Raw genomic sequence first — 24,835 nt, forward strand, 5'->3', positions numbered from 1 at the left:
TACCTCTGCATCCAGCTTTTTCTGGGCTTTCAGCAAGTCGTTTACTAGTGACCTCATTTGTGATTTTAATACTTCAACTTCCTTTGGAGATTGATTGATCAGACTATGCAATCCCTCTACCGGAGCAGCTGTTTCAGCGGTCTGTTGTTCTACGTTGACGTGAGTCAGCGTACTTTTGGCATCCAAGGGCTGCTCTGTTGCAGTCATCTCAGTCTGTGTTGCCACCTCAGCTCTTCCAATAACCTTTGAGAGCTCCGAACCCCTTTCGTTTGAATATTGAAGTTCATGTTCAAGTTTTTCCCATTTCAGAGTCCTGTCCTTCAGCATATGCAGGAGTTGGCTGACCGTTAACTCCTCTAACATCAGACGTTTTGTGTGCTCCTGCTCCATTTTCTCCATCAGCTGCTTCTGTTGTCTTTCCAGATTCTCCAACTCTATATCAAAGAACTCTTTCGTTGCATTCAACTCTTGCTCAAAACGGCGAAGCATTTGTTCTAATTGCTGTTGTAGTTTGAAATGGAGTTGAGTTCGAGCCCGGTGTCCCTCAGAAATGGGCACATCAGTAGACTTGCCAGACTCAGAATCCACAGTTAAACTATGTTGTTGTTGCTCAGTGGAATTCTGTGCTGAAACTTTGTCTTTTGCACCTGAGTTGGGCTTACCATCATCCGTTCCAGAGTCTGGGCCGACTATCTTCACCGAGTTCTCACTCGTTATTGTTTGTAGGAAATGCCAGTCCATATTCATTTTCCTAATCCACTCCCGTCCTAGTAGTGGAGGACCTCCTTCAGATATCACATATAAGTCCATTATTTGACTGTCTTCGCCCTTGTGGACCACTGCAACCTCTATTTTCCCGATGGGGTACACTCTTTGCCCCGTGTATGTTTTCAATATAATCCCCGTATCCTGTAGGGGAATATGTTGGAATAACTTTCCGTAATCTTTCTTATTTAAGACCGTCAATGCAGATCCAGTGTCCAATTCCAGTTTTACTTGGACTCCTTCTATCTGAAGAGTGACCCAAATTGTCTGGAGGTCTGCACCCTTACCAGCGTTGAGTACTCTTAAGCTAGCCAGTTCATTACAGCTTAAGCTAGCCAGTTCATTACTGCTAGCATCTGAATCGGACTCCTGTTCGGTCACCTTGTGTACCTTTGCGTATTTTCCTTGCGGTGACTTCTTGTTGCTGGTCTTCTTCCCTGACCTGCATACTCTAGCTATATGTCCAAGCCTACCACAAGTTCTACATTCTTGGTTTTTAAACCAACACTGGTTCTGATCATGCGTTGTCTTTCCACAACGATAACATTTGCCAGAACTCACACCCAATTTGTGTGCACTGAGCTCCGGTGACCGTAGTTGCATTACTGCCGTGCCTCTCGCTGCGGCTTCGTGTGCTGCTGCCATAGTGACCGCCTTCTCAAGCGTCAGCTCATTCTCCTCGAGCAGTCGCTTTTGTGTATCCTGTTTAAATAAACCACTCACAAATTTGTCTCGAAGTGCCTCTGTCAGTCCCGTTCCAAACTGGCAATATTTCGCTAATTTACGCAATTCCAGCAAATAATCAGCATTGCTTTCATGCTGTAGCTGCCTTCTGTCATAAAATTTAAATCGTTCCGCTAGCATCAGCGGCGTGGGGTTTAGATGATCTTTCAGGACAGTAACAATCTCATCGAACGTCTTATCCGCCGGTTCATCTGGTGATAACAGGTGTTTCAATTGCCCGTATGTCTTCGCACCCATTAAATTTAATAATGTTAGTGCTTTATCAGCCTCACGAATTTTATTGGCCTTACAATAATTTTTAACTCGTTCAACATATATGGCCCAATCTTCGATGTCACTATCAAAGTTGCTAATATTCCCGTGTTTAGGCATTGTAGTACTTTATCAGATTTGCAATTTCTCAGATTTTATTTTTTACTGTTATCCAAGATGGCGGCTTCCCGCTCTTGCCGTCGTCCTCCGCCCACAAAATGGCGGTTTTCCCGCTTCTGCCTTCTTCCCCAGCGGTTTTCCCGCGAAAAATGGCAGCTTTCCCGCGCTTCTCGCTCTCCCCGCCCACTTCAATGGCGGTTTTCCCGCGCTTCTCGTCGCTGACTTTCAGCCCGACTGCGGCTCTTATCTCCTGTGCGATCGCTGGTGCGCTAAGCGCCTCCCGCTTGAAGTGGCTCCCGGCCTCTGGCTCACCCGCTCGGCGGCTCTTGCTCGCTCCCTCCCGGGCTCTGGCTTACCCGCTCGCGCCCTCCCGGGCTCTGGCTTACCCACGAGGTTATGGAGGCTTCAGGGTCCTAATGCCTGTCGCTTCCAGTCGCTGGAAGCTGTCAGGATTTCTGCTGCCCTTCAGTTTTCAGTGGGGTGTTGAGGATTGGAACCTCTCTTCAACGTCCTGTCTTTGGACGAAGCCGCTGTGGAATAACTGCCGCAGGGTTCGAACCGACTCGTCGCCAGTGTTAAGTATGTGTATTGTATTGAACAATTAACACAAAGACTTAAACGTATAACTCAAACAGGTCTTTACTGGTTGGAGGTAGGGACTATACATAGGTCTTTACTTCATGCCCACAGGCGGGAACTGAGGGGGATCAGTACCCACAGTACTATTTATACCCCTATGGCCAGGAGTGGTACTGCGTATCACTACGCCCAACAAGTAGTGCAGTCCTGTCCATAGGTTCAAAGTAGCACACATATTACATACACAACAGGGCTGGTGGCAGGTAGTGCACTGATCCTTCCTGGGCTGCGGCGAGCTGGAGCTCGATCGGGTGGCTCTGCAACGGGGCCGAGCAGCGAGTCGGGAAGCAAAGAGAGAGAGAGAGGGTGGAGCACACGGGGCACGGCCGGTGCTTCGCAGCCGGGCAGCGTTCGGACCTAAGAAGAGGGAGGGAAGTGTCTCAGAGGGTCCGCTCCATGATGGGAACGGTTCTTCAATTAACGGAGCAAATATTGAAGCGCGATAGAAAACTAAAAATACCGCGGAGAGCGGCGTTGGCAGCAGCGATTGGGGAGGCGCGAAGACCTTAGGGCGTCGCCATTACAGGATAGTAAAATAAATATAATCGCCAGCAACAGCGTTGGCAGCAGCGGCAGGAAAGCGCGGGAGGCGCCATCTTAACTCGGCGGGGAAGAAGGAAAACATAGAAACATAGACATAGAAGATAGGAGCAGGGGTAGGCCATTCGGCCCTTCGAGCCTGCTCCGCCATTCAATGTGATCATGGCTGATCATCCAATTCAGTACCCTGTCCCTGCCTTTTCCCCATATCCCTTGATCCCTTTAGGCTCAAGAAATATATCCAACTCTTTCTTGAATATATTGAATGATCTGGCCTCCACCGCCCTCTGTGGCAGAGAATTCCATAGGTTCACCACTCTCTGGGTGAAGAAATTCCTCCGCATCTCAGTCCTAAATGGCTTACCCCTTATCCTTAGACTATGACCCCTGGTTCTGGACTCCCCGGCCATCAGAAACATCCTTCCTGCATCTAGTCTGTCCAGACCTGACAGAATTTTATAGGTTTTGATGAGATCCCCTCTCAATCTTCTAAACTCCAGTGAGTATAAGCCCAATCGACACAATCTCTCCTCATACGTCATTCCTGCTATCCCAGGTATCAGCCTGGTGAATCTTCGCTGCACTCCCTCCATGGCAAGAACGTCCTTCCTCAGGTAAGGTGACCAAAACTGCACACAATACTCAAGGTGCGGTCTCACCAAGGCCCTGTACGACTGTAGCAAGACATCCTTGTTCCTGTACTCGAACCCTCTTGCTACGAAGGCCAACATACCATTTGCCTTCTTAACCGCCTGCTGCACCTGCATGCTTACCTTCAGCGACTGGTGCACAAGGACCCCCAGGTCTCTTTGCACTTCCCCTTCTCCCACTCTATTGCCATTCAAATAATAATCTGCCTTCCTGTTTTTGCCACCAAAGTGGATAACCTCACATTTATCCACATTATAGTGCATTTAGAAACATAGAAACATAGAGATAGGAACAGGAGTAGGCCATTCGGCCCTTCGAGCCTGCTCCGCCATTCAATGAGATCATGGCTGATCTTCGTCTGAGATCATAGCTGATCTTACCAGTTCAGTACCCCGTCCCCGCCTTTTCTCCGTAACCCTTAATCCCCTTAGCCTTCAGAAATATATCCAATTCTCTCTTGAAAATATTTATTGAATTAGCCTTCGCAGCCCTCTGTGGCAGGGAATTCCACAGGCTCACCACTCTTTGAGTGAAGAAATTCTTCCTCATCTCTGTTTTAAATGATTTGCCCGCTATTTTTAGACTGTGGCCCCTGGTTCTGTGCTCCCCGGCCATTGGAAACATTCTCTCTGAATTCAGCCTGTCCAGGCCTGCCATAATTTTATATGTTTCGATGAGATCCCCTCTCAATCTTCTAAACTCCAGTGAGTACAAGCCCAAACTATTTAATCTCTCTTCGTAGGTCATTCCCGCCATTCCAGGTATCAGCCTGGTGAATCGCCGTTGCACTCTTTCCATGGCAAGAACATCCTTCCGCAGATGGGGCGACCAAAACTGTACACAATACTCCAGATGCGGTCTCACCAGCACCTTGTACAGCTGTAGTAAGGTATCCCTATTCCTATACTCGAACCCCCTTGATATGAAGGCCAACATACCATTTGCCTTCTTAATCGCCTGTTGCACCTGCATGCTCTCCTTCAGTGACTGGTGCACAAGAACACCCAGGTCCCTCTGCACCTCCCCATCTCCCAATCTATTGCCATTTAGATAATAATCCACCCTCCTGTTTTTACCCCCAAAGTGGATAACCTCGCATTTATCCACATTATAGTGCATCTGCCACGTATCCGCCCATTCCCCCAACCTGTCCAAATCGCACTGTAGCCTCCTGACATCCTCATCAGAGCCCACCCCTCCTCCTAGTTTAGTGTCGTCAGCGAATTTGGAAATATTGCATCCAATTCCCTGATCCAGATCATTTATATATATTGTGAACAGCTGGGGTCCCAGGACAGATCCTTGCGGCACCCCGCTGGTCACTGCCTGCCACTCCGAAAACGAGCCGTTTATTCCAACTCTCTGTTTTCTATCCGCCAGCCAGTTCTCTATCCACGTTAATACTTTGCCCCCAATTCCATGAGCCTTAATTTTGCATGATAATCTTTTGTGTGGAACCTTATCGAAGGCTTTCTGGAAGTCAAGGTACACCACATCCACTGGCTCTCCCCCATCTATTTTACCAGTTACTTCCTCAAAAAATTCCAGCAGATTAGTCAAACACGATTTACCCTTTGTAAATCCATGTTGACTCTGTCCGATCCTTTCCCCATTTGTCAAGTGCTCCGCTATTTTATCCTTAATAATGGACTCTAGCATTTTGCCCACAACCGATGTAAGGCTTACTGGTCTATAATTCCCTGCTTTCTCTCTACCCCCCTTTTTAAATATTGGGGTAACATTAGCTACCCTCCAATCCACGGGTACTGTTCCCGAGTCAATGGAGTTCCGGAAGATGATCCTTAGAGCATCTGCTATCTCCAGGGCCACCTCCTTAAGTACCCTAGGATGTAGTTTATCAGGCCCCGGGGATTTGTCGGCCTTCAGTCCCCTCAACTTACCCAACACCATATCCCTAGAGATACTAATTTCTGTCAGCTCCTCCCTCTCATTAGTCCCTATGTTTGCCGATATTCCTGGGAGGTTATTTGTGTCCTCCTTTGTGAATACAGAACCAAAGTATGAGTTTAATTGGTCTGCCATTTCCTTATTCTCCATTATATATTCTCCCGAATCGGACTGCAAGGGACCGACTTGGGATTTTACCAGTCTTTTCCTCCTGATATACCGATAAAAGCTTTTGCAGTCTGTCTTTATGTTTGCTGCAAGTTTACTTTCGTATTCTATTTTCCCCTTCCTGATTAATCCCTTTGTCCTCTTTTGCTGTATCCTGTACTGCCCCCAATCTTCCGGTCTGGTGCTTTTTTTTGCCAGTTGATATGCCCTTTTTTTTGATTTTATGCTGTCCCTAATTTCCCTCGTTATCCACGGTTGAGTCACCTTTTTAGGTTTATTTTTATGCCATGTTTCTGCCCAATCACCCAACCTGTCCAAATCGTACTGGAGTTTCCCGACATCCTCCTCGCAGCTTACCCTCCCGCCCAGCTTTGTGTCTTCTGCAAATTTGGAGATATTACATCCAATTCCCTCACCCAGATCATTAATATATATTGTGAACAGCTGGGGTCCTAGGACCGATCCTTGCGGTACCCCACTAGTCACTGCCTGCCAGTCGGAAAATGACCCGTTTATTCCAACTCTTTGCTTTCTGTCCGCCAACCAGTTCTCTATCCAAGTCAATACCTTGCCCCCAATCCCATGTGCCTTAATTTTGCACGCTAATCTCTTGTGTGGGACCTTATCGAAAGCCTTCTGAAAGTCCAAATACACCACATCCACTGGTTCTCCCTTATCTATTTTACCAGTTACATCCTCAAAAAATTCCAGTAGATTAGTCAAGCATGATTAACCTTTTGTAAATCCATGTTGACTTTGTCCGATCCTGTCACTGCTTTCCAAGTGCTCTGCTATTACATCTTTTATAATAGACTCTAGCATTTTCCCCACTACCGATGTCAGGCTTACCGGTCTATAATTCCCTGCTTTTTCTCTACCACCTTTTTTGAATAGTGGGGTAACATTAGCTACCCTCCAATCCATGGGTACCGTTCCAGAGTCTATCGAGTTCTGGAAGATGATCAGTAATGCATCTACTATCTCTAGGGCCACTTCCTTAAGTACCCTGGGATGTAGACCATCAGGCCCTGGGGATTTATCGGCCTTCAGTCCCATCAATTTTCCTAACACCATTTTCCTACAAATAATGATTTCTTTCAGTTCCTCGCTTTCATCCGACCCTATGTTCCCCGGCATCTCTGGGAGGTTATTTGTGTCCTCCTTTGTGAAGACAGAACCAAAGTATGCATTTAGTTGGTCTGCCATTTCCTTGTTTCCCATTATAAATTCCCCTGATTCTGACTGTAAGGGACCTACGCTTGACTTCACTAATCTTTTTCTCTTCACATATTTATAAAAGCTTTTACAGTCAGTTTTTATGTTCCCTGCAAGCTTACTCTCATATTCTATTTTCCCTTTCTTAATTAATCCCTTTGTCCTCCTTTGTTGACTCCTAAACTGCTCCCAATCCTCAGGATTATAGCTTTTTCTAGCCAATTTATATGTCCTCTCCTTGGATCTTATGCTATCCCTAATTTCCCTTGTTAGCCACGGTTGAGTCACCTTTTTTGTTTTATTTTTACGCCAAACTGGGATGAACAAATTCTGTAGCTCATCCATTTGGTCTTTGAATGTTTGCCATTGCCTATCCACCATCAACCCTTTGCGTGCTATTCCCCACTCAATCCTACCCAACTCGCTCCTCAGACCATCGTAGTTTCCTTTATTTAAATTGAGGACCCTTGTCTCTGAGTCAACTACTTCATTCTCCATCTTAATGAAGAATTCGATCATATTATGATCGCTCTGACCCAAGGGGCCTCGTACAACAAGATTGCTAATTAATCCTTTCTCATTGCATAATACCCAGTCAAAGATGGCCTGATCTCTGGTTGGTTCCTCGACATATTGGTCCAGGAAACCATCCCGTAAACACTCCAGGAATTCCTCCTCCACAATATTGTTACTAATTTGGTTGGCCCAATCTATATGTAGATTAAAGTCACCCATGATGACTGCTGTGCCCTTATTGCACGCTTCTTTAATTTCCCTTTTAATGCCATCCCCAACCTCCACCTTACTGTTTGGAGGTCTATATACCACTCTCACTAATGTTTTTTTCCCCTTAGTATTTCTCAATTCTACCCATACAGATTCCACATCATCAGAGCTAATATCCTTCATTACAATTGTATTAATCCCTTCTTTAACCAGTAATGCTACCCCACCTCCCTTTCCTTTTTGCCTATCTTTCCTGAATATCGAATACCCCTGGATGTTGAGTTCCCAGTCTTGGCCATCTTTGAGCCACGTTTCTGTAATCCCAACCAAATCGTATTCATTTACCTCTATTTGCGCAGCCAATTCATCCACCTTATTACAAATGCTCCTCGCTTGTTTTTTTAACGCTCTTAAACTTATTAGAATTATTATTCACTGTGGCCACGTTTGATTTAAATCGTTGATTTCTCTGACTGCCACATTTGTTTTTCTCCTTCCTATCTTTTGCTTTTATCCCTGTTTTCCTTTCCTCTGTCTCCCTGCTCAGCTTCCCAACCCCCTGCCATTTTAGTTTAAACCCCCCTGAAAAGCGCGGGAGGCGCCATTTTGATCCATCGGGGATGAAGGAAAAGCGCGGGAGGCGCCATCTTAGATTTTCAAGATGCCAAAGACTGGCGATATCACTGCCTTCGATAATGCAATATCGTATGTGGAAAGAGTCGAGGTATATTGCGAGGCAAACGAAATAGCCGATGAGAAAAAGGCATCGGTATTGCTAAATTTAATGGGCGCAAGAATGTACAGCCTATTGCGGGACCTGATTACTCCAGCCAAACCGAAGGCGAAGAGTTTTAATGAAATTGTTGCTATCCTACAGGAACACCTAAATCCTACACCACTGCTGATAGCAGAAAGATTTAAATTCCACAGGAGAAATCAGCATAAAAATGAGAGCAATGCTGATTACCTTACGGAACTACGCAAGCTATCAAAGCACTGCCAGTTCGGAGCAGGACTGGCAGATGCCTTACGGGACAAATTTGTCTGTGGACTCCTGAGTGAAGGAACCCAGAAGAGGTTACTCTCAGAGGAAGAGCTGACGCTAGATAAGGCTTTCAGCGTGGCAGTATCGTACGAAGCAGCAGCAAGGGGAGCTGCGGAAATACAACAAAAGCCACAGGAATACGGCACCCACGAAATGACACGGGGATTTGCAAAATGTTATCGCTGCGGCAGAACAAACCATGACCAGAAGGACTGCTGGTCCAAGAACAAAATATGCAGGCAATGCGGAAAGATGGGACACATTGCACGAGTTTGCAGGTCTGGGAAGAAGACCAACGACAACAAAAAGGCTACTAAGGAACCATACAGGAAAGTACAAAAGATGACGGACAGTAGTTCCGAAGACCAGATGAGCGATCGTGAATCCTGGAACAAGAGACTAAGCTGTCTCAAACTTCACAACATAATCACAAAAGAGGATCACCAAACCATTTGGGTCACCCTCATGATAGCAGGGTCCCAAGTCAAAATGGAATTGGATACAGGATCAGCTCTAACCGTCATGAATCGACGAGACTACGAGCGGCTATTCTCACACATACCCTTGAGAGAGACATCCATTGTCTTGAGGACGTATACGGGGCAAAAAGTATACCCCAGAGGAAAAATAAGGGTGCCTGTCGAATACAACGGCAAGAAAATACGGAAATTGTATGTCTACATTCTGCAAGATGGTGGACCACCGTTATTGGGACGTGAATGGATCAGAAAGATAAGTTTAAACTGGCACTCCATTCAGGCACTGACGGTGGCTGGTAAAAAGGATGACGACGTCACTCCTGGACGATTGTCAACAATCTTAGCTGACGCCAAAGAGGTATTTCAACAAGAACTGGGCACTCTTAAAGGCGTAACCGCCTCGATAAAAATAGAGGAGAATGCAATTCCCAAGTTTTTCAAAGCAAGACCGGTACCATATGCAATTCGCCCAGCTGTCGAGGCAGAGCTGGAGAATCTGGAGAAGGCAGGCGTGTTATCTGAGGTAGACTGGAGCGAGTGGGCGACACCCATCGTTCCTGTCATGAAGAAAACGTTAAACAATAAGTCTGAGGAGCCAAGGAAGGTTCACATCTGTGGGGACTTCAAGGTGACGGTGAACCCAGTCATTCACACAGTACAATATCCTCTTCTAAGGATAGAAGATATCTTCGCCTCACTATCTGGAGGGAAGCGTTTTACAAAAATTGACCTAGCACAAGCATATTTGCAGATGGAGGTTGAAGAATCCTCTAGGAAGTATCTCACGATAAACACTCACAAAGGTCTTTACCAGTATAATCGACTGGTATTCGGAGTAGCATCAGCTCTGGCGATATGGCAAAGAGCGATGGAACAAGTCCTGCAAGGGATTCCGGGGACTCAGTGTTACTTGGACGACATCCTAGTGACAGGTGAAGATGACAGTGAACACCTTGCCAACCTAGAGCAGGTGCTCACTAGACTATGTGAACATGGGCTACGAGCCAATTGCCCTAAGTGCGACTTTTTTAAGAAACAGATATCGTATTGTGGCCACGTGATTGGTGAAGAGGGGTTGCATAAGTCCCCTGACAAAATTGAAGCGGTAGTTAAGGCTCCAGCGCCTGAAAATATGTCGCAACTGAGGTCATTCCTCGGATTGGTGAATTGCTACCATAAGTTTTTGCCGAATTTGTCCACAATTCTGCATCCACTGAACGCCCTACTACGAACGGGAGTAGCATGGAAATGGAGCGATGAATGTAAGCGGGCTTTTCAGAAGAGTAAGGACCTAATCACTTCAAGAGAAGTATTGGCTCACTCCAACCCATCACTACCGATAAGACTGGCGTGTGATGCGTCTCCCTACGGCATTGGGGCAGTACTGTCACATAAATTTCTTGATGGTTCAGAGAGGCCGATAGCTTTTGCGTCACGCTCGTTAACTTCAGCCGAGCGTAACTACGCCCAGATTGACAGAGAGGCCCTCAGCCTGGTGTGGGGGGTGAAGAAGTTCAATCACTACCTGCACAGTCAGAAATTTACTCTACTAACTGATCATCAACCTCTCGTCTCCATTTTCAACCCTCAGAAGGGCATACCAATAATGACGGCACAACGGCTACAGAGGTGGTCCCTTTTCCTCGGGGCACACCAATATGAAATCGAGTACAAAGGAACTAAACAGCATGGGAATGCTGATGGATTGTCGCGCCTACCGTTGCCGATGGTGGAAGAAGAACTGGCAGTGGATCCAGTGGAGTTATTCCAAACATAGAAAAGGAAACACGAAATGACCCGACACTCTCCTGGGTCTATGATTTAACGGTGAAGGGATGGCCAGCACATGGCGAACCACTGCTGCCAGCATTCTCGCCGAGAAGAGAACAGTTGTCAGTGTGCAGAGGAACCTTGATCTGTGGATCCAGAGTAGTAATTCCACCCAAATTGAAGGATAGAGTGCTCAATGAGCTTCATGAGGGTCATCTGGGAGGGGTAAAAATGAAGAACTTAGCCAGAGCGTTTGTGTGGTGGCCGGGAATCGATAGAGAAATTGAAGAGACGACCAAGAGCTGTACAGGATGCCAGAAGGTCCAAAACGCCCCACCACAAGCCCCTCTACATCCATGGGAGTGGCCCTCATCTCCATGGCAAAGGGTGCACATTGATTTTGCTGGTCCCTTTATGGACTCGATGTTTTTAATTGCAGTGGATGCACATTCAAATTGGCCAGACGTAATAAAAATGTCCTCAACCACCACAGAAAAAACTATCACAGTCTTATGAACCATATTCGCCAGGGATGGGCTGCCTGAACAGATTTGCTCTGACAATGGACCACAGTTTGTGTCTGAAGAGTTCCGGAGGTTCTTAAAGAACAATGGTGTTAAGCATTACACATCCGCCCCATATCATCCAGCCACTAATGGATTGGCCGAGAGGTTTGTTCAAACATTCAAGAAGGCTATCAAGGCAATGTGCAATGAAGATATACCCCTACAACAGAAGGTGGATAACTTCTTGTTTGCCTACATGCGGTTACCAACCAAACTCCAGCCATGATGTTCTTCAATCGAAGACTACGATGCCGCTTGGATTTGGTTAAGCCAAACGTCAGAAAAGATGTGGAGAACAGGCAGTTTCAGAATATGAATGAAAAGCCGACCAGGAGTTTTAAGATAGGTCAACCAGTTTTGGCCCGGGACTACCGCACAGAGAAATGGCAGCCAGGAACGATCTGTACACGGCAAGGACCTCTAATGTATACCGTGGACATTGGAGAGAGCATTGTAAGATGCCATGCTGACCAGATTCTAGAGTCACTGGAAAACTTCAACTCCACACCACGATCTGATACACCTGGCGATGAAAGCGAAGTACCAATTGCATCTACCGCAGAATCGGTGATATTGGAAGCAGACGAACCAAACAACGACATTGATCCTGACTCAACCTTGCCAGAAGAACCTGATATCCCAGAGGCGTTATCCAGACAGAATCAGGAAGCCTCCTCAAAGACTGAACTTATAATTGCTTAACTTCAACCAATGTATCTAGCAACTGTAATTGTAATTAGTTATTATTTAGTTGTTAAATGAATGTTATGTACTGTTTATCTAAAAGGGGAGGAATTGTTGTGTATGTACCTTTAAGGGAATAACTGGTCTCAGACTGCAGTACCGGCAGTGACCACCCCTGTATAAAAGGCCCTAGCAGGCTTCGGTAGTTTCAGTTTCCAGGTTGTCTCCATTCAGTAAAGACTTGTTATAATCAACTCCTGCAGTCCGTGTCTCAATTATACACGGACATAATAAGTACAAATACTGCCATGGCAAATTGGGGAATTGGTTTCAATAAATCTGCTCATTTGTGGGCTGGCATCAGAACAATATGACCACGAGGTTGTCGTAAAAACCCAACTGGTTCACTGATGTCCCTCCGGGAAGGGAAGCTGCCGTCCTTCCCCGCTCTGGCCTATATGTGACTCTGACCCACACTACATGGTAGACTTTTAATGCTCTCAGGGCACCTAGCGATGGGCAATAAGGCCTGCACTACCTTGCCAGTGTCACCCACATCTCAAGAACAAATAAAAATCAAATTAGTGGCAATAAGGACCAGAAGAGAAGGCCATGATTTGAAAAAGATGGGCTGAAAGGAATAAAGGATTAACTAAATGAGGAAAAATTGAACAATTTAAAAACTTTTACATTGAATACACAAAATAAATAAATATGTACCCCAAAAAATGTAAACTTTACAAAGAGCCCCCAAAATGGATGAACAGGGTAAAGGGAAAGGAGCGGTGGTACATATTGTATGGGCTCTGAAGCTCAGTGAAGAGGTTGCCAACTTGAAGCAGATGTAGTGGCTGTTACCACCATCTCTGCTGGGACCAGCTGACTTAGCACAGAGTGAGGATGGAACCTGGGAACCTGGTCCGTGTGGCTCGGCTGCTCCCCGACTCCATCGGGAGAATCGAGAAGAAGAATGTATCTGTTTATTCCTCAACAGGTCAAATTGGATACGTCTGGGGCCTGGGACTGAATGGGGTGAAACTGATTACACAACTTATAGTCACTGGCAATAAATGATAGACATCTGACATCAGAGATTCAAAATGACAGGAAAATGAGCTGCATATTATTGAATGGGTAATGATTGGGACAAATTCGGTGTTCCTTGGCTCTCAGCAGGGAGCTGTGGTCTAAGGAAGTGTGGGTGGAGAATCAGCACCACCATGTTGCCACTCGATCTCTGGCAATCACTCCCTTTGGGTATAGAATCACTGCATTTACCCTGCTTTATACGGATTATTTACTGTGTTTTGATCACTAGAGAGGTGACTTGGTATCAGGGAGCAGAGCCTGATTGCACACATACACATAGTCTATTTAGAAATATATACTCCACTGGGAGTTAGTTGTGGGTGTGCTGCCAGGCTGCTCCCATGACAATCGATAGAGCTTCCCCAGGACGCAGGAGGCTCCTCCACCTCAATGACCAAGTCTGGAAGTGAGGAGACCTAACATGATAGGCCCCTGTCAAATGCTCACCACAGCATCAAGGTCTTAAAAAATATGGACAATGCAAAGGGGCCGAGACTGCCCCTCCCTGATAATTTCCCGTTGTGGATTTGAAGACGAGCAGCTGAGATCCTCACTGCAACACGCACTCCATGTCCAGACAGTCATACCTCGTCCTCAGCCAGTGCCAGCTCCTTCTTTAGTTCTTCCACTCGCAGGCGCAGTTTCTTCACCTCGGCTTCATGCTGCTCTACTCTTCTGTTTGTGTGTGCCAGCTCAGCCATCCTTTCTTGGTACTGTTTCTTCAGCTTGGCATGAATGTGCCTGAGATCTGACAACTCCTGTAGCCAATAAACAACAGCACACAGCACAGTAAGTAACCCAAGGATCCCTCAGAGCTTCTGGAGTAGTAATTAGACTTAATAATCAGAGAACAGGAGTGCAAATCCCACCATAGGTTGGGAATTTGAATTTAGTTTAAAAATTCTGGAAATAAAAATCTGGGATCAGTAAAAGTGACCATGAATCTGTCGGATTGTCGTAAAAACCCAACGGGTTCACTGATGTCCTTTAGGAAAGGAAACCTGCCGTCCTTACCCGGTCTAGTCTAAATGTGACTCCAGATTCACAGCTATGTGATTGACTCTTAACTGTCCTCTGAAATAGCCTAGTATTAAAACGCTACAGCACTGTAGGGGTACCTTCACCACATGGACTGTAACAGTTCAAGAAGACCCACCACCACCTCAGGGCAACTAGGGATGGGCAATAAATACCGGCGATGCCCAAATGCCGAGAATTAAAAAAAATCCAACAACTTCAAGACAGGATAGCATGTTTGTAATCTAGGAGGGGAATCTTGGGTTGAACACAAACATTTAGTTTGTTTACAATTCACCAAATGCATATTCAGATTGGTGAAGATTGCTCTGCATTCTAACACCAAGGCCTAGAAATTTGGTGGGCTGCGCCGCCAGTTAGCGCCCAAAGAGGGCACTTAGTGGGTTTAGCGCCACTGGCTATGCCTCCCGCGAAATTTAGCAGGGTGCTAATGGCGGCGTTAGCCTGTAGCGCCACCGATGACGTCATCAGTGTGCGCAGTGCCCCGCTACCGCCCGATCGCGAAATTTGGCAGCGCCCCCCGCTGTAACGCCGGTCGCAATTTATGACTGGTTCAGGGGGGCCTACCTGCGGCAGTAGAGGACCCCTACCCCCCCACTCCACCCCCCCCACCCACCCACCACCCCCCCTACCCCCCCACCCCCCACCCCACCCCACCAAAGACCCAGGCTCGATGCGTCGTTGGCTTGTTCTCTCTACACACTGTTTTTCACACAGACCCCAGCATCTAACTATTGAGAGAGGGGCAGGACATCACCCTCTAACTATTCAGAGAGGGGCAGGAGATCTCCCTCTAACTATTAAGAGAGGAGCAGGAGATCTCCCTCTAACTATTGAGAGGGGGCAGGAGATCTCCCTCTAACAATTGAGAGAGGGGCAGGAGATCTCCCTCTAACTATTGAGAGGGGCACGAGATCTCCCTCTAACTATTGAGAGGGGCAGGAGATCTCCATCTAACTATTGAGGGGGGGCAGGAGATCTCCCTCTAACTATTCAGAGAGGAGCAGGAGATCTCCCTCTAACTATTGAGGGGGGGCAGGAGATCTCCCTCTAACTATTGAGGGGGGGCAGGAGATCTCCCTCTAACTATTCAGAGAGGGGCAGGAGATCTCCCTCTAACTGTTGAGAGAGGGGCAGGAGATCTCCCTCTAACTATTCAGAGAGGGGCAGGAGATCTCCCTCTAACTATTCAGAGAGGGGCAGGAGATCTCCCTCTAACTATTCAGAGAGGGGCAGGAGATCTCCCTATAACTATTCAGAGAGGGGCAGGAGATCTCCCTCTAACTATTCAGAGAGGAGCAGGAGATCTCCCTCCAACTATTCAGAGAGGGGCAGGAGATCTCCCTCTAACTGTTGAGAGGAGCAGGAGATCTCCCTCTAACTATTGAGAGAGGGGCAGGAGATCTCCCTCTAAATGTTGAGAGGGGCAGGAGATCTCCCTCTAACTATTGAGAGGGGCAGGAGATCTCCCTCTAACTGTTGAGAGGAGCAGGAGATCACCCTCTAACTATTGAGAGAGGGGCAGGAGATCTCCATCTAACTATTCAGAGAGGGGCAGGAGATCTCCCTCTAACTGTTGAGAGAGGAGCAGGAGATCTCCCTCTAACTATTCAGAGAGGGGCAGGAGATCTCCCTCTAACTATTGAGAGGGGCAGGAGATCACCCTCTAACTATTCAGAGAGGTGCAGGAGATCTCCCTCTAACGATTGAGAGAGGAGCAGGAGATCTCCCTCTAACTATTCAGAGAGGGGCAGGAGATCTCCCTCTAACTATTCAGAGAGGGGCAGGAGATCTCCCTCTAACTATTCAGAGAGGGGCAGGAGATCTCCCTCTAACTGTTCAGAGAGAGGCAGGAGATCTCCCTCTAACCGTTGAGAGCAGCAGGAGATCTCCCTCTAACTATTGAGTGGGGCATGAGATCTCCCTCTAACTATTGAGAGAGGGGCAGGAGATCTCCCTCTAACTATTGAGAGAGGGGCAGGAGATCTCCCTCTAACTATTGAGAGAGGGGCAGGAGATCTCCCTCTAACTATTGAGAGGGGCAGGAGATCTCCCTCTAACTATTCAGAGAGGGGCAGGAGATCTCCCTCTAACTATCGAGAGGGGCAGGAGATCTCCCTCTAACTATCGAGAGGGGCAGGAGATCTCCCTGTAACTATTGAGAGAAGGGCTGGAGATCTCCCTCTAACTATTGAGAGAGGGGCAGGAGATCTCCCTCTAACTATTGAGAGAGGGGCAGGAGATCTCCCTCTAACTATTGAGAGGGGCAGGAGATCTCCCTCTAACTATTGAGAGGGGCAGGAGATCTCCCTCTAACTATTCAGAGAGGGGCAGGAGATCTCCCTCTAACTATTCAGAGAGGGGCAGGAGATCTCCCTCTAACTATTGAGAGAGGAGCAGGAGAGCTCCCTCTAACTATTCAGAGAGGGGCAGGAGATCTCCCTCTAACTATTCAGAGAGGGGCAGGAGATCTCCCTCTAACCATTGAGAGGAGCAGGAAATCTCCCTCTAACTGTTGAGAGAGGGGCAGGAGATCTCCCTCTAACTATTGAGAGAGGAGCAGGAGATCTCCCTCTAACTGTTCAGAGAGGAGCAGGAGATCTCCCTCTAACTGTTGAGAGAGGGGCAGGAGATCTCCCTCTAACTATTGAGAGAGGGGCAGGAGATCTCCCTCGAACTATTGAGAGAGGGGCAGGAGATCTCCCTCTAAATATTGAGAGAGGGGCAGGAGATTTCCCTCTAACTATTGAGAGAGGGGCAGGAGATCTCCCTCTAACTATTGAGAGAGGGGCAGGAGATCTCCCTCTAACTATTGAGAGTGGCAGGAGATCTCCCTCTAACTATTGAGAGGAGCAGGAGATCTCCCTCTAACTATTCAGAGAGGAGCAGGAGATCTCCCTCTAACTATTGAGAGAGGGGCAGGAGATCTCCCTCTAACTATTGAGAGGGGCAGGAGATCTCCCTCTAACTATTCAGAGAGGGGCAGGAGATCTCCCTCTAACTATTCAGAGAGGGGCAGGAGATCGCCCTCTAACTATTGAGAGAGGGGCAGGACATCTCCCTCTAACTATTCAGAGAGGGGCAGGAGATCTCCCTCTAACTATTGAGAGGAGCAGGAGATCTCCCTCTAACTATTGAGGGGGGCAGGAGATCTCCCTCTAACTGTTCAGAGAGGGGAAGGAGATCTCCCTCTAACTATTGAGAGAGGGGCAGGAGATCTCCCTCTAAATATTGAGAGAGGAGCAGGAGATCTCCCTCTAACTGTTGAGAGAGGGGCAGGAGATCTCCCTCTAACTATTCAGAGAGGAGCAGGAGATCTCACTCTAACTATTGAGAGGGGCAGGAGATCTCCCTCTAACTATTCAGAGAGGAGCAGGAGATCTCCCTCTAACTATTGAGAGGGGCAGGAGATCTCCCTCTAACTATTGAGCGGGGCAGGAGATCTCCCTCTAACTATTCAGAGAGGGGCAGGAGATCTCCCTCTAACTATTCAGAGAGGGGCAGGAGATCTCCCTCTAACTATTGAGAGGAGCAGGAGATCTCCCTCTAACTATTGAGAGAGGGACAGGAGCTCTCCCTCTAACTATTGAGAGAGGGGCAGGAGATCTCCCTCTAACTGTTCAGAGAGGGGCAGGAGATCTCCCTCTAACTGTTCAGAGAGGGGCAGGAGATCTCCCTCTAACTATTGAGAGGAGCAGGAGATCTCTCTCTATCTATTGAGAGAGGGGCAGGAGATCGCCCTCTAACTATTGAGAGGGGCAGGAGATCTCCCTCTAACTTTTCAGAGAGGGTCAGGAGATCTCCCTCTAACTATTCAGAGAGGGGCAGGAGATCTGCCTCTAACTATTCAGAGATGAGCAGGAGATCTCCCTCTAACTGTTGAGAGAGGGGCAGGAGATCTCCCTCTAACTATTGAGAAAGGGGCAGGAGATCTCCCGCTAACTGTTCAGAGAGGAGCTGGAGATCTCCCTCTAACTATTCAGAGAGGGGCAGGAGATCTCCCTCTAACTATTGAGAGGGGCAGGAGATTTCCCTCTAACTGTTGAGAGAGGGGAAGGAGATCTCCCTCCTACTGTTCAGAGAAGGGCAGGAGATCTCCCTCTAACTGTTCAGAGAGGGGCAGGAGATCTCCCTCTACCTATTCAGAGAGGGGCAGGAGATCTCCCTCTAACTATTGAGAGAGGGGCAGGAGATCTCCCCCTAACTATTGAGAGAGGGGCAGGAGATCTCCCTCTAACTATTCAGAGAAGGGCAGGAGATCTCCCTCTAACTGTTGAGAGAGAGGCAGGAGATCTCCCTCTAACTATTCAGAGAAGGGCAGGAGATCTCCCTCTAACTGTCCAGAGAGGGGCAGGAGATCTCCCTCTACCTATTCAGAGAGGGGCAGGAGATCTCCCTCTAACTATTGAGAGAGGGGCAGGAGATCTCCCCCTAACTATTGAGAGAGGGGCAGGAGATCTCCCTCTAACTGTTGAGAGAGGGGCAGGAGATCTCCCTCTAACTATTGAGAGAGGGGCAGGAGATCTCCCTCTAACTTTTGAGAGAGGGGCAGGAGATCTCCCTCTAACTATTGAGAGAGGAGCAGGAGATCTCCCTCTAACATTTGAGAGGGGGCAGGAGATCTCCCTCTAACAATTGAGAGAGGGGCAGGAGATCTCCCTCTAACTATTGAGAGGGGCAGGAGATCTCCCTCTAACTATTGAGAGGGGCAGGAGATCTCCCTCTAACTATTGAGGGGGGGGCAGGAGATCTCCCTCGAACTATTCAGAGAGGGGCAGGAGATCTCCCTCTAACTATTGAGAGGGGCAGGAGATCTCCCTCTAACTATTCAGAGAGGAGCAGGCAATCTCCCTCTAACTATTGATGGGGGGGGCAGGAGATCTCCCTCTAACTATTCAGAGAGGGGCAGGAGATCTCCCTCCAACTATTGAGAGAGGGGCAGGAGATCTCCCTCTAACTATTGAGAGGAGCAGGAGATCTCCCTCCAACTATTCAGAGAGGGGCAGGAGATCTCCCTCTAACTATTGAGAGGAGCAGGAGATCTCCCTCTAACTATTCAGAGAGGGTCAGGAGATCTCCCTCTAACTATTCAGAGAGGGGCAGGAGATCTCCCTCTAACTATTGAGAGAGGGGCTGGAGATCTCCCTCTAACTATTCAGAGAGGGTCAGGAGATCTCCCTCTAACTATTCAGAGAGGGGCAGGAGATCTCCCTCTAACTATTGAGAGGAGCAGAAGATCTCCCTCTAACTATTGAGAGGGGCAGGAGATCTCCCTCTAACTATTCAGAGAGGGGCAGGAGATCTCCCTCTAACTATTCAGAGAGGGGCAGGAGATCTCCCTCTAACTATTCAGCGAGGAGCAGAAGATCTCCCTCTAACTATTGAGAGGGGCAGGAGATCTCCCTCTAACTATTCAGAGAGGGGCAGGAGATCTCCCTCTAACTATTCAGAGAGGGGCAGGAGATCTCCCTCTAACTATTGAGAGAGGGGCAGGAGATCTCCCTCTAACTATTGAGAGGAGCAGGAGATCTCCCTCTAACTATTCAGAGAGGGTCAGGAGATCTCCCTCTAACTATTCAGAGAGGGGCAGGAGATCTCCCTCTAACTATTCAGAGAGGGGCTGGAGATCTCCCTCTAACTATTCAGAGAGGGTCAGGAGATCTCCCTCTAACTATTCAGAGAGGGGCAGGAGATCTCCCTCTAACAAATCAGAGAGGGGCAGGAGATCTCCCTCTAACTATTCAGAGAGGGTCAGGAGATCTCCCTCTAACTATTCAGAGAGGGGCAGGAGATCTCCCTCTAACTATTCAGAGAGGGGCAGGAGATCTCCCTCTAACTATTGAGAGGGGCAGGAGATCTCCCTCGAACTATTGAGAGGGGCAGGAGATCTCCCTCTAACTATTCAGAGAGGGGCAGGAGATCTCCCCCTAACTATACAGAGAGGGGCAGGAGATCTCCCTCTAACTATTGAGAGGGGCAGGAGATCTCCCTCTAACTATTGAGAGGGGCAGGAGATCTACCTCTAACTATTCAGAGAGGGGCAGGAGATCTCCCTCTAACTATTCAGAGAGGGGCAGGAGATCTCCCTCTAACTATTCAGAGAGGGGCAGGAGATCTCCCTCTAACTATTCAGAGAGGGGCAGGAGATCTCCCTCTAACTATTGAGAGGAGCAGGAGATCTCCCTCTAACTATTCAGAGAGGGGCAGGAGATCTCCCTCTAACTATTGAGAGAGGCTGGAGATCTCCCTCTAACTATTGAGAGGAGCAGGAGATCTCCCTCTAACTATTCAGAGAGGGGCAGGAGATCTCCCACTAACTATTGAGAGGGGCAGGAGATGTCCATCTAACTATTGAGAGGGGCAGGAGATCTCCCTCTAACTATTCAGAGAGGGGCAGGAGATCTCCCTCTAACTATTGAGAGGGGCAGGAGATCTCCCTCTAACTATTCAGAGAGGGGCAGGAGATCTCCCTCTAACTATTGAGAGAGGGGCAGGAGATCTCCCTCTAACTATTCAGAGAGGGGCAGGAGATCTCCCTCTAACTATTCAGAGAGGGGCAGGAGATCTCCCTCTAACTGTTGAGAGAGGGTCAGGAGATCTCCCTCTAACTATTCAGAGAGATGCAGGAGATCTCCCTCTAACTATTCAGAGAGGGGCAGGAGATCTCCCTCTAACTGTTGAGAGAGGGGCAGGAGATCTCCCTCCAACTATTGAGAGAGGAGCAGGAGATCTCCCTCTAACTATTCAGAGAGGGGCAGGAGATCTCCCTCTAACTATTGAGAGAGGGGCAGGAGATCTCCCTCTAACTATTCAGAGAGGGGCAGGAGATCTCCCTCTAACTATTCAGAGAGGGGCAGGAGATCTCCCTCTAACTATTGAGAGAGGGGCAGGAGATCTCCCTCTGACTATTCAGAGAGGGACAGGAGATCTCCCTCTAACTATTCAGAGAGGGGCAGGAGATCTCCCTCTAACTATTGAGAGAGGGGCAGGAGATCTCCCTCTAACTATTCAGAGAGGGGCAGGAGATCTCCCTCTAACTATTGAGAGAGGGGCAGGAGATCTCCCTCTAACTATTCAGATAGGGGCAGGAGATCTCCCTCTAACTATTCAGAGAGGAGCAGGAGATCTCCCTCTAACTGTTGAGAGAGGGGCAGGAGATCTCCCTCTAACTATTCAGAGAGGGGCAGGAGATCTCCCTCTAACTATTCAGAGAGATGCAGGAGATCTCCCTCTAACTATTCAGAGAGGGGCAGGAGATCTCCCTCTAACTATTGAGAGAGGGGCAGGAGATCTCCCTCCAACTATTGAGAGAGGAGCAGGAGATCTCCCTCTAACTATTCAGAGAGGGGCAGGAGATCTCCCTCTAACTATTGAGAGAGGGGCAGGAGATCTCCCTCTAACTATTCAGAGAGGGGCAGGAGATCTCCCTCTAACTATTCAGAGAGGGGCAGGAGATCTCCCTCTAACTATTGAGAGAGGGGCAGGAGATCTCCCTCTGACTATTCAGAGAGGGACAGGAGATCTCCCTCTAACTATTCAGAGAGGGGCAGGAGATCTCCCTCTAACTATTGAGAGAGGGGCAGGAGATCTCCCTCTAACTATTCAGAGAGGGGCAGGAGATCTCCCTCTAACTATTGAGAGAGGGGCAGGAGATCTCCCTCTAACTATTCAGATAGGGGCAGGAGATCTCCCTCTAACTATTCAGAGAGGAGCAGGAGATCTCCCTCTAACTGTTGAGAGAGGGGCAGGAGATCTCCCTCTAACTATTCAGAGAGGGGCAGGAGATCTCCCTCTAACTATTCAGAGAGGAGCTGGAGATCTCCCTCTAACTATTCAGAGAGGGGCAGGAGATCTCCCTCTAACTATTGAGAGAGGGGCAGGAGATCTCCCTCTAACTATTGAGAGAGGGGCAGGAGATCTCCCTCTAACTATTCAGAGAGGGGCAGGAGATCTCCCTCTAACTATTCAGAGAGGAGCTGGAGATCTCCCTCTAACTATTCAGAGAGGGGCAGGAGATCTCCCTCTAACTATTGAGAGAGGGGCAGGAGATCTCCCTGTAACTATTCAGAGAGGGGCAGGAGATCTCCCTTTAACTATTGAGAGAGGGGCAGGAGATCTCCCTCTAACTATTGAGAGAGGGGCAGGAGATCTCCCTCTAACTATTGAAAGGGGGGCAGGAGTTCTCAATCTAACTATTGAGAGAGGGGCAGGAGACCTCCCTCTAACTCTTGAGCGGGGCAGGAGATCTCCCTCTAACTATTCAGAGAGGGGCAGGAGATCTCCCAGTGCGCTGGCCAAAATTTCCATTTCAACTAACACCAAAAAACATAGTTTAACTGGTGATTCATCTTGCTGTTGTTTATGGGATCTTGCTGTGCACAAAATGGCTGCCAGAGTGGCCCACAGGAATTCACTGTGGAAAGCACTGGAAGACCGTGCTGACAGATAGTTGAGGTGCCATTTAAATGTAAGTCATTCTTTTCACTGCAACCTTGGCATACCTTAAATTTCCACTGATTCCTAACCTTCAGAGTGTAACCTTTATTTAAAAAATCTGTGCCCCTCGAGGTTTATGTATCGGAGAAATAAAGTGTTCTTTCCTTCAGCTATTTACAGCTCCACAGACTTCCCACAAATGTCCTCAGCTAGATCTACATGAAGTTTCATTGAACTTTAATGAAATACCAGAGCACTGCGGTTCAAATTAGTCAATCAATGTTAAAATCACATTATGAACTGCCGTTGGCCAGTGGACAAATCAATCGATTGCTAAAACTCCAACAGCAAACCCAGTCACTGGGACTGAACCATCTGCAGCCACTGATACAAAGATCTAATGGTGTACACTCACAATCTGCTAATCAGATCCGTGCACAATATTACAGAAAGCACAAAGCAACCCAATGCCTCTGAGGCTCACACCATCCAACACAATATTCTTCTGCAAGAGAAGGTTCAAAGGACACCTCTTTCCAGCACTCTCCATTGCACTCAAAGTAGTGAAGTCTATCACGATAGCAAAATACTGCAGATGTTGGAAATCCGAAATAACAACAGAAAATGCTGGAAAAACTCAGCAGGTCAGGCAACATCCGTGGAGAGAAATTTGAGTTGACGTTTCGGGTTGGACCCTTCTTCGAAACTGGAAAGAAAAGAAACTAGATCGGAGGCAGGGCTGCGATCGGGCAAAAGAATAAAAGAAACAAAAGAAGTAAAAGAGATTAGAAGCTAGACGAGATAGTAATAGGCTGGGATTAGGTGTAAAGTGTACTGGCAGGGCAAAAGATAGCTGCCAGGTGTGAGAGAGAAACAAAAGGAAAGGGGGGGGGGGAAAGGAGTGGAACAATTAGAGGAGAAAATGAAATGGGGGCCGAGCTTATGATCTGAAATTGTTGAACTCGATATTGAGTCCGGAAGGCTGCAGACTGCCTAATCGGAAGATGAGGTGCTGTTCCTCGAGTTTCCGTTGAGCTTCCGTGGAACAGTACAAGAGGCCAAGGACGGTGAGGTCCGAGTGGGAATGGAGCGGTGAATTGAAATGACAGGCGACCAGAAGCTCGGGGTCACCCTTACGGACTGAACGGAGGTGTTCCGCAAAGCGGTCACCCAATCTGCGTTTGGTCTCCCCAATGTAGAGGAGACCGCATCGTGAGCAGCGAATACAGTATACTAGATTGCGAGAAGTACAAGTAAATCGCTGTTTCACCTGGAAGGGGTGTTTGGGGCCCTGGACAGTGGGGAGGGGGGAGGTATAGGGGCAGGTGTTACATCTCCTCCGCTTGCACGGGAAGGTGCCAGGCGAAGGGGAAGGGCTGTTTGGGGTGATAGAGGAGTGGACTAGGGTGTCTCGGAGAGAGCGGTCCCTGCGGAATGCTGAAAGGGGAGGGGAGGGGAAGATTTAGTGAAGTCTATCCTCTGATATCCTCACTCTCAGTGAAGTCTATCCTCTGATACCCTCACTCTCAGTGAAGTCTATCCCTCTGATACCCTCACTCTGAGTGAAGTCTATCCTCTGATACCCTCACTCTCAGTGAAGTCTACCCTCTGATACCCTCACTCTCAGTGAAGTCTATCCCCCTGATACCTTCACTCTCAGTGAAGTCTATCCCTCTGATACCCTCACTCTCAGTGAAGTCTACCCTCTGATACCCTCACTCTCAGTGAAGTCTATCCCCCTGATACCTTCACTCTCAGTGAAGTCTATCCCTCTGATACCCTCACTCTCAGTGAAGTCTATCCCTCTGATACCCTCACTCTCAGTGAAGTCTATCCCCCTGATACCCTCACTCTCAGTGAAGTCTACCCTCTGATACCCTCACTCTCAGTGAAGTCTATCCTCTGATACCCTCACTCTCAGTGAAGTCTATCCTCTGATACCCTCACTCTCAGTGAAGTCTATCCTCTGATACCCTCACTCTCAGTGTAGTCTATCCTCT

At 48.0% G+C, this 24,835-nt stretch overlaps 1 protein-coding gene across 3 annotated transcripts in view; it reads right to left on the minus strand.

Moving 5' to 3' along the window:
* The window catches only part of ccdc102a (coiled-coil domain containing 102A), a 778,838-nt gene that overhangs the window by 242,756 nt on the left and 511,247 nt on the right, over nucleotides 1-24,835 (minus strand). For 2 of the 3 annotated variants that reach the window (XM_085990894.1, XM_085990895.1), the window contains exon 6: nucleotides 13,949-14,119. The exons of the other annotated variant lie outside the window; for it this stretch is intronic. In XM_085990894.1, coding sequence (XP_085847020.1) covers nucleotides 13,949-14,119 — 171 coding nt within the window. The remainder of the gene's footprint in view (nucleotides 1-13,948; nucleotides 14,120-24,835) is intronic. 3 annotated transcript variants of the gene reach the window in all.

This window comes from Somniosus microcephalus, chromosome 6 (genome assembly GCF_052327205.1).
Source record: "Somniosus microcephalus isolate GS21.2 chromosome 6, FLI_Smic_1.0, whole genome shotgun sequence".
Taxonomy (NCBI): Eukaryota; Metazoa; Chordata; class Chondrichthyes; order Squaliformes; family Somniosidae; genus Somniosus; species Somniosus microcephalus.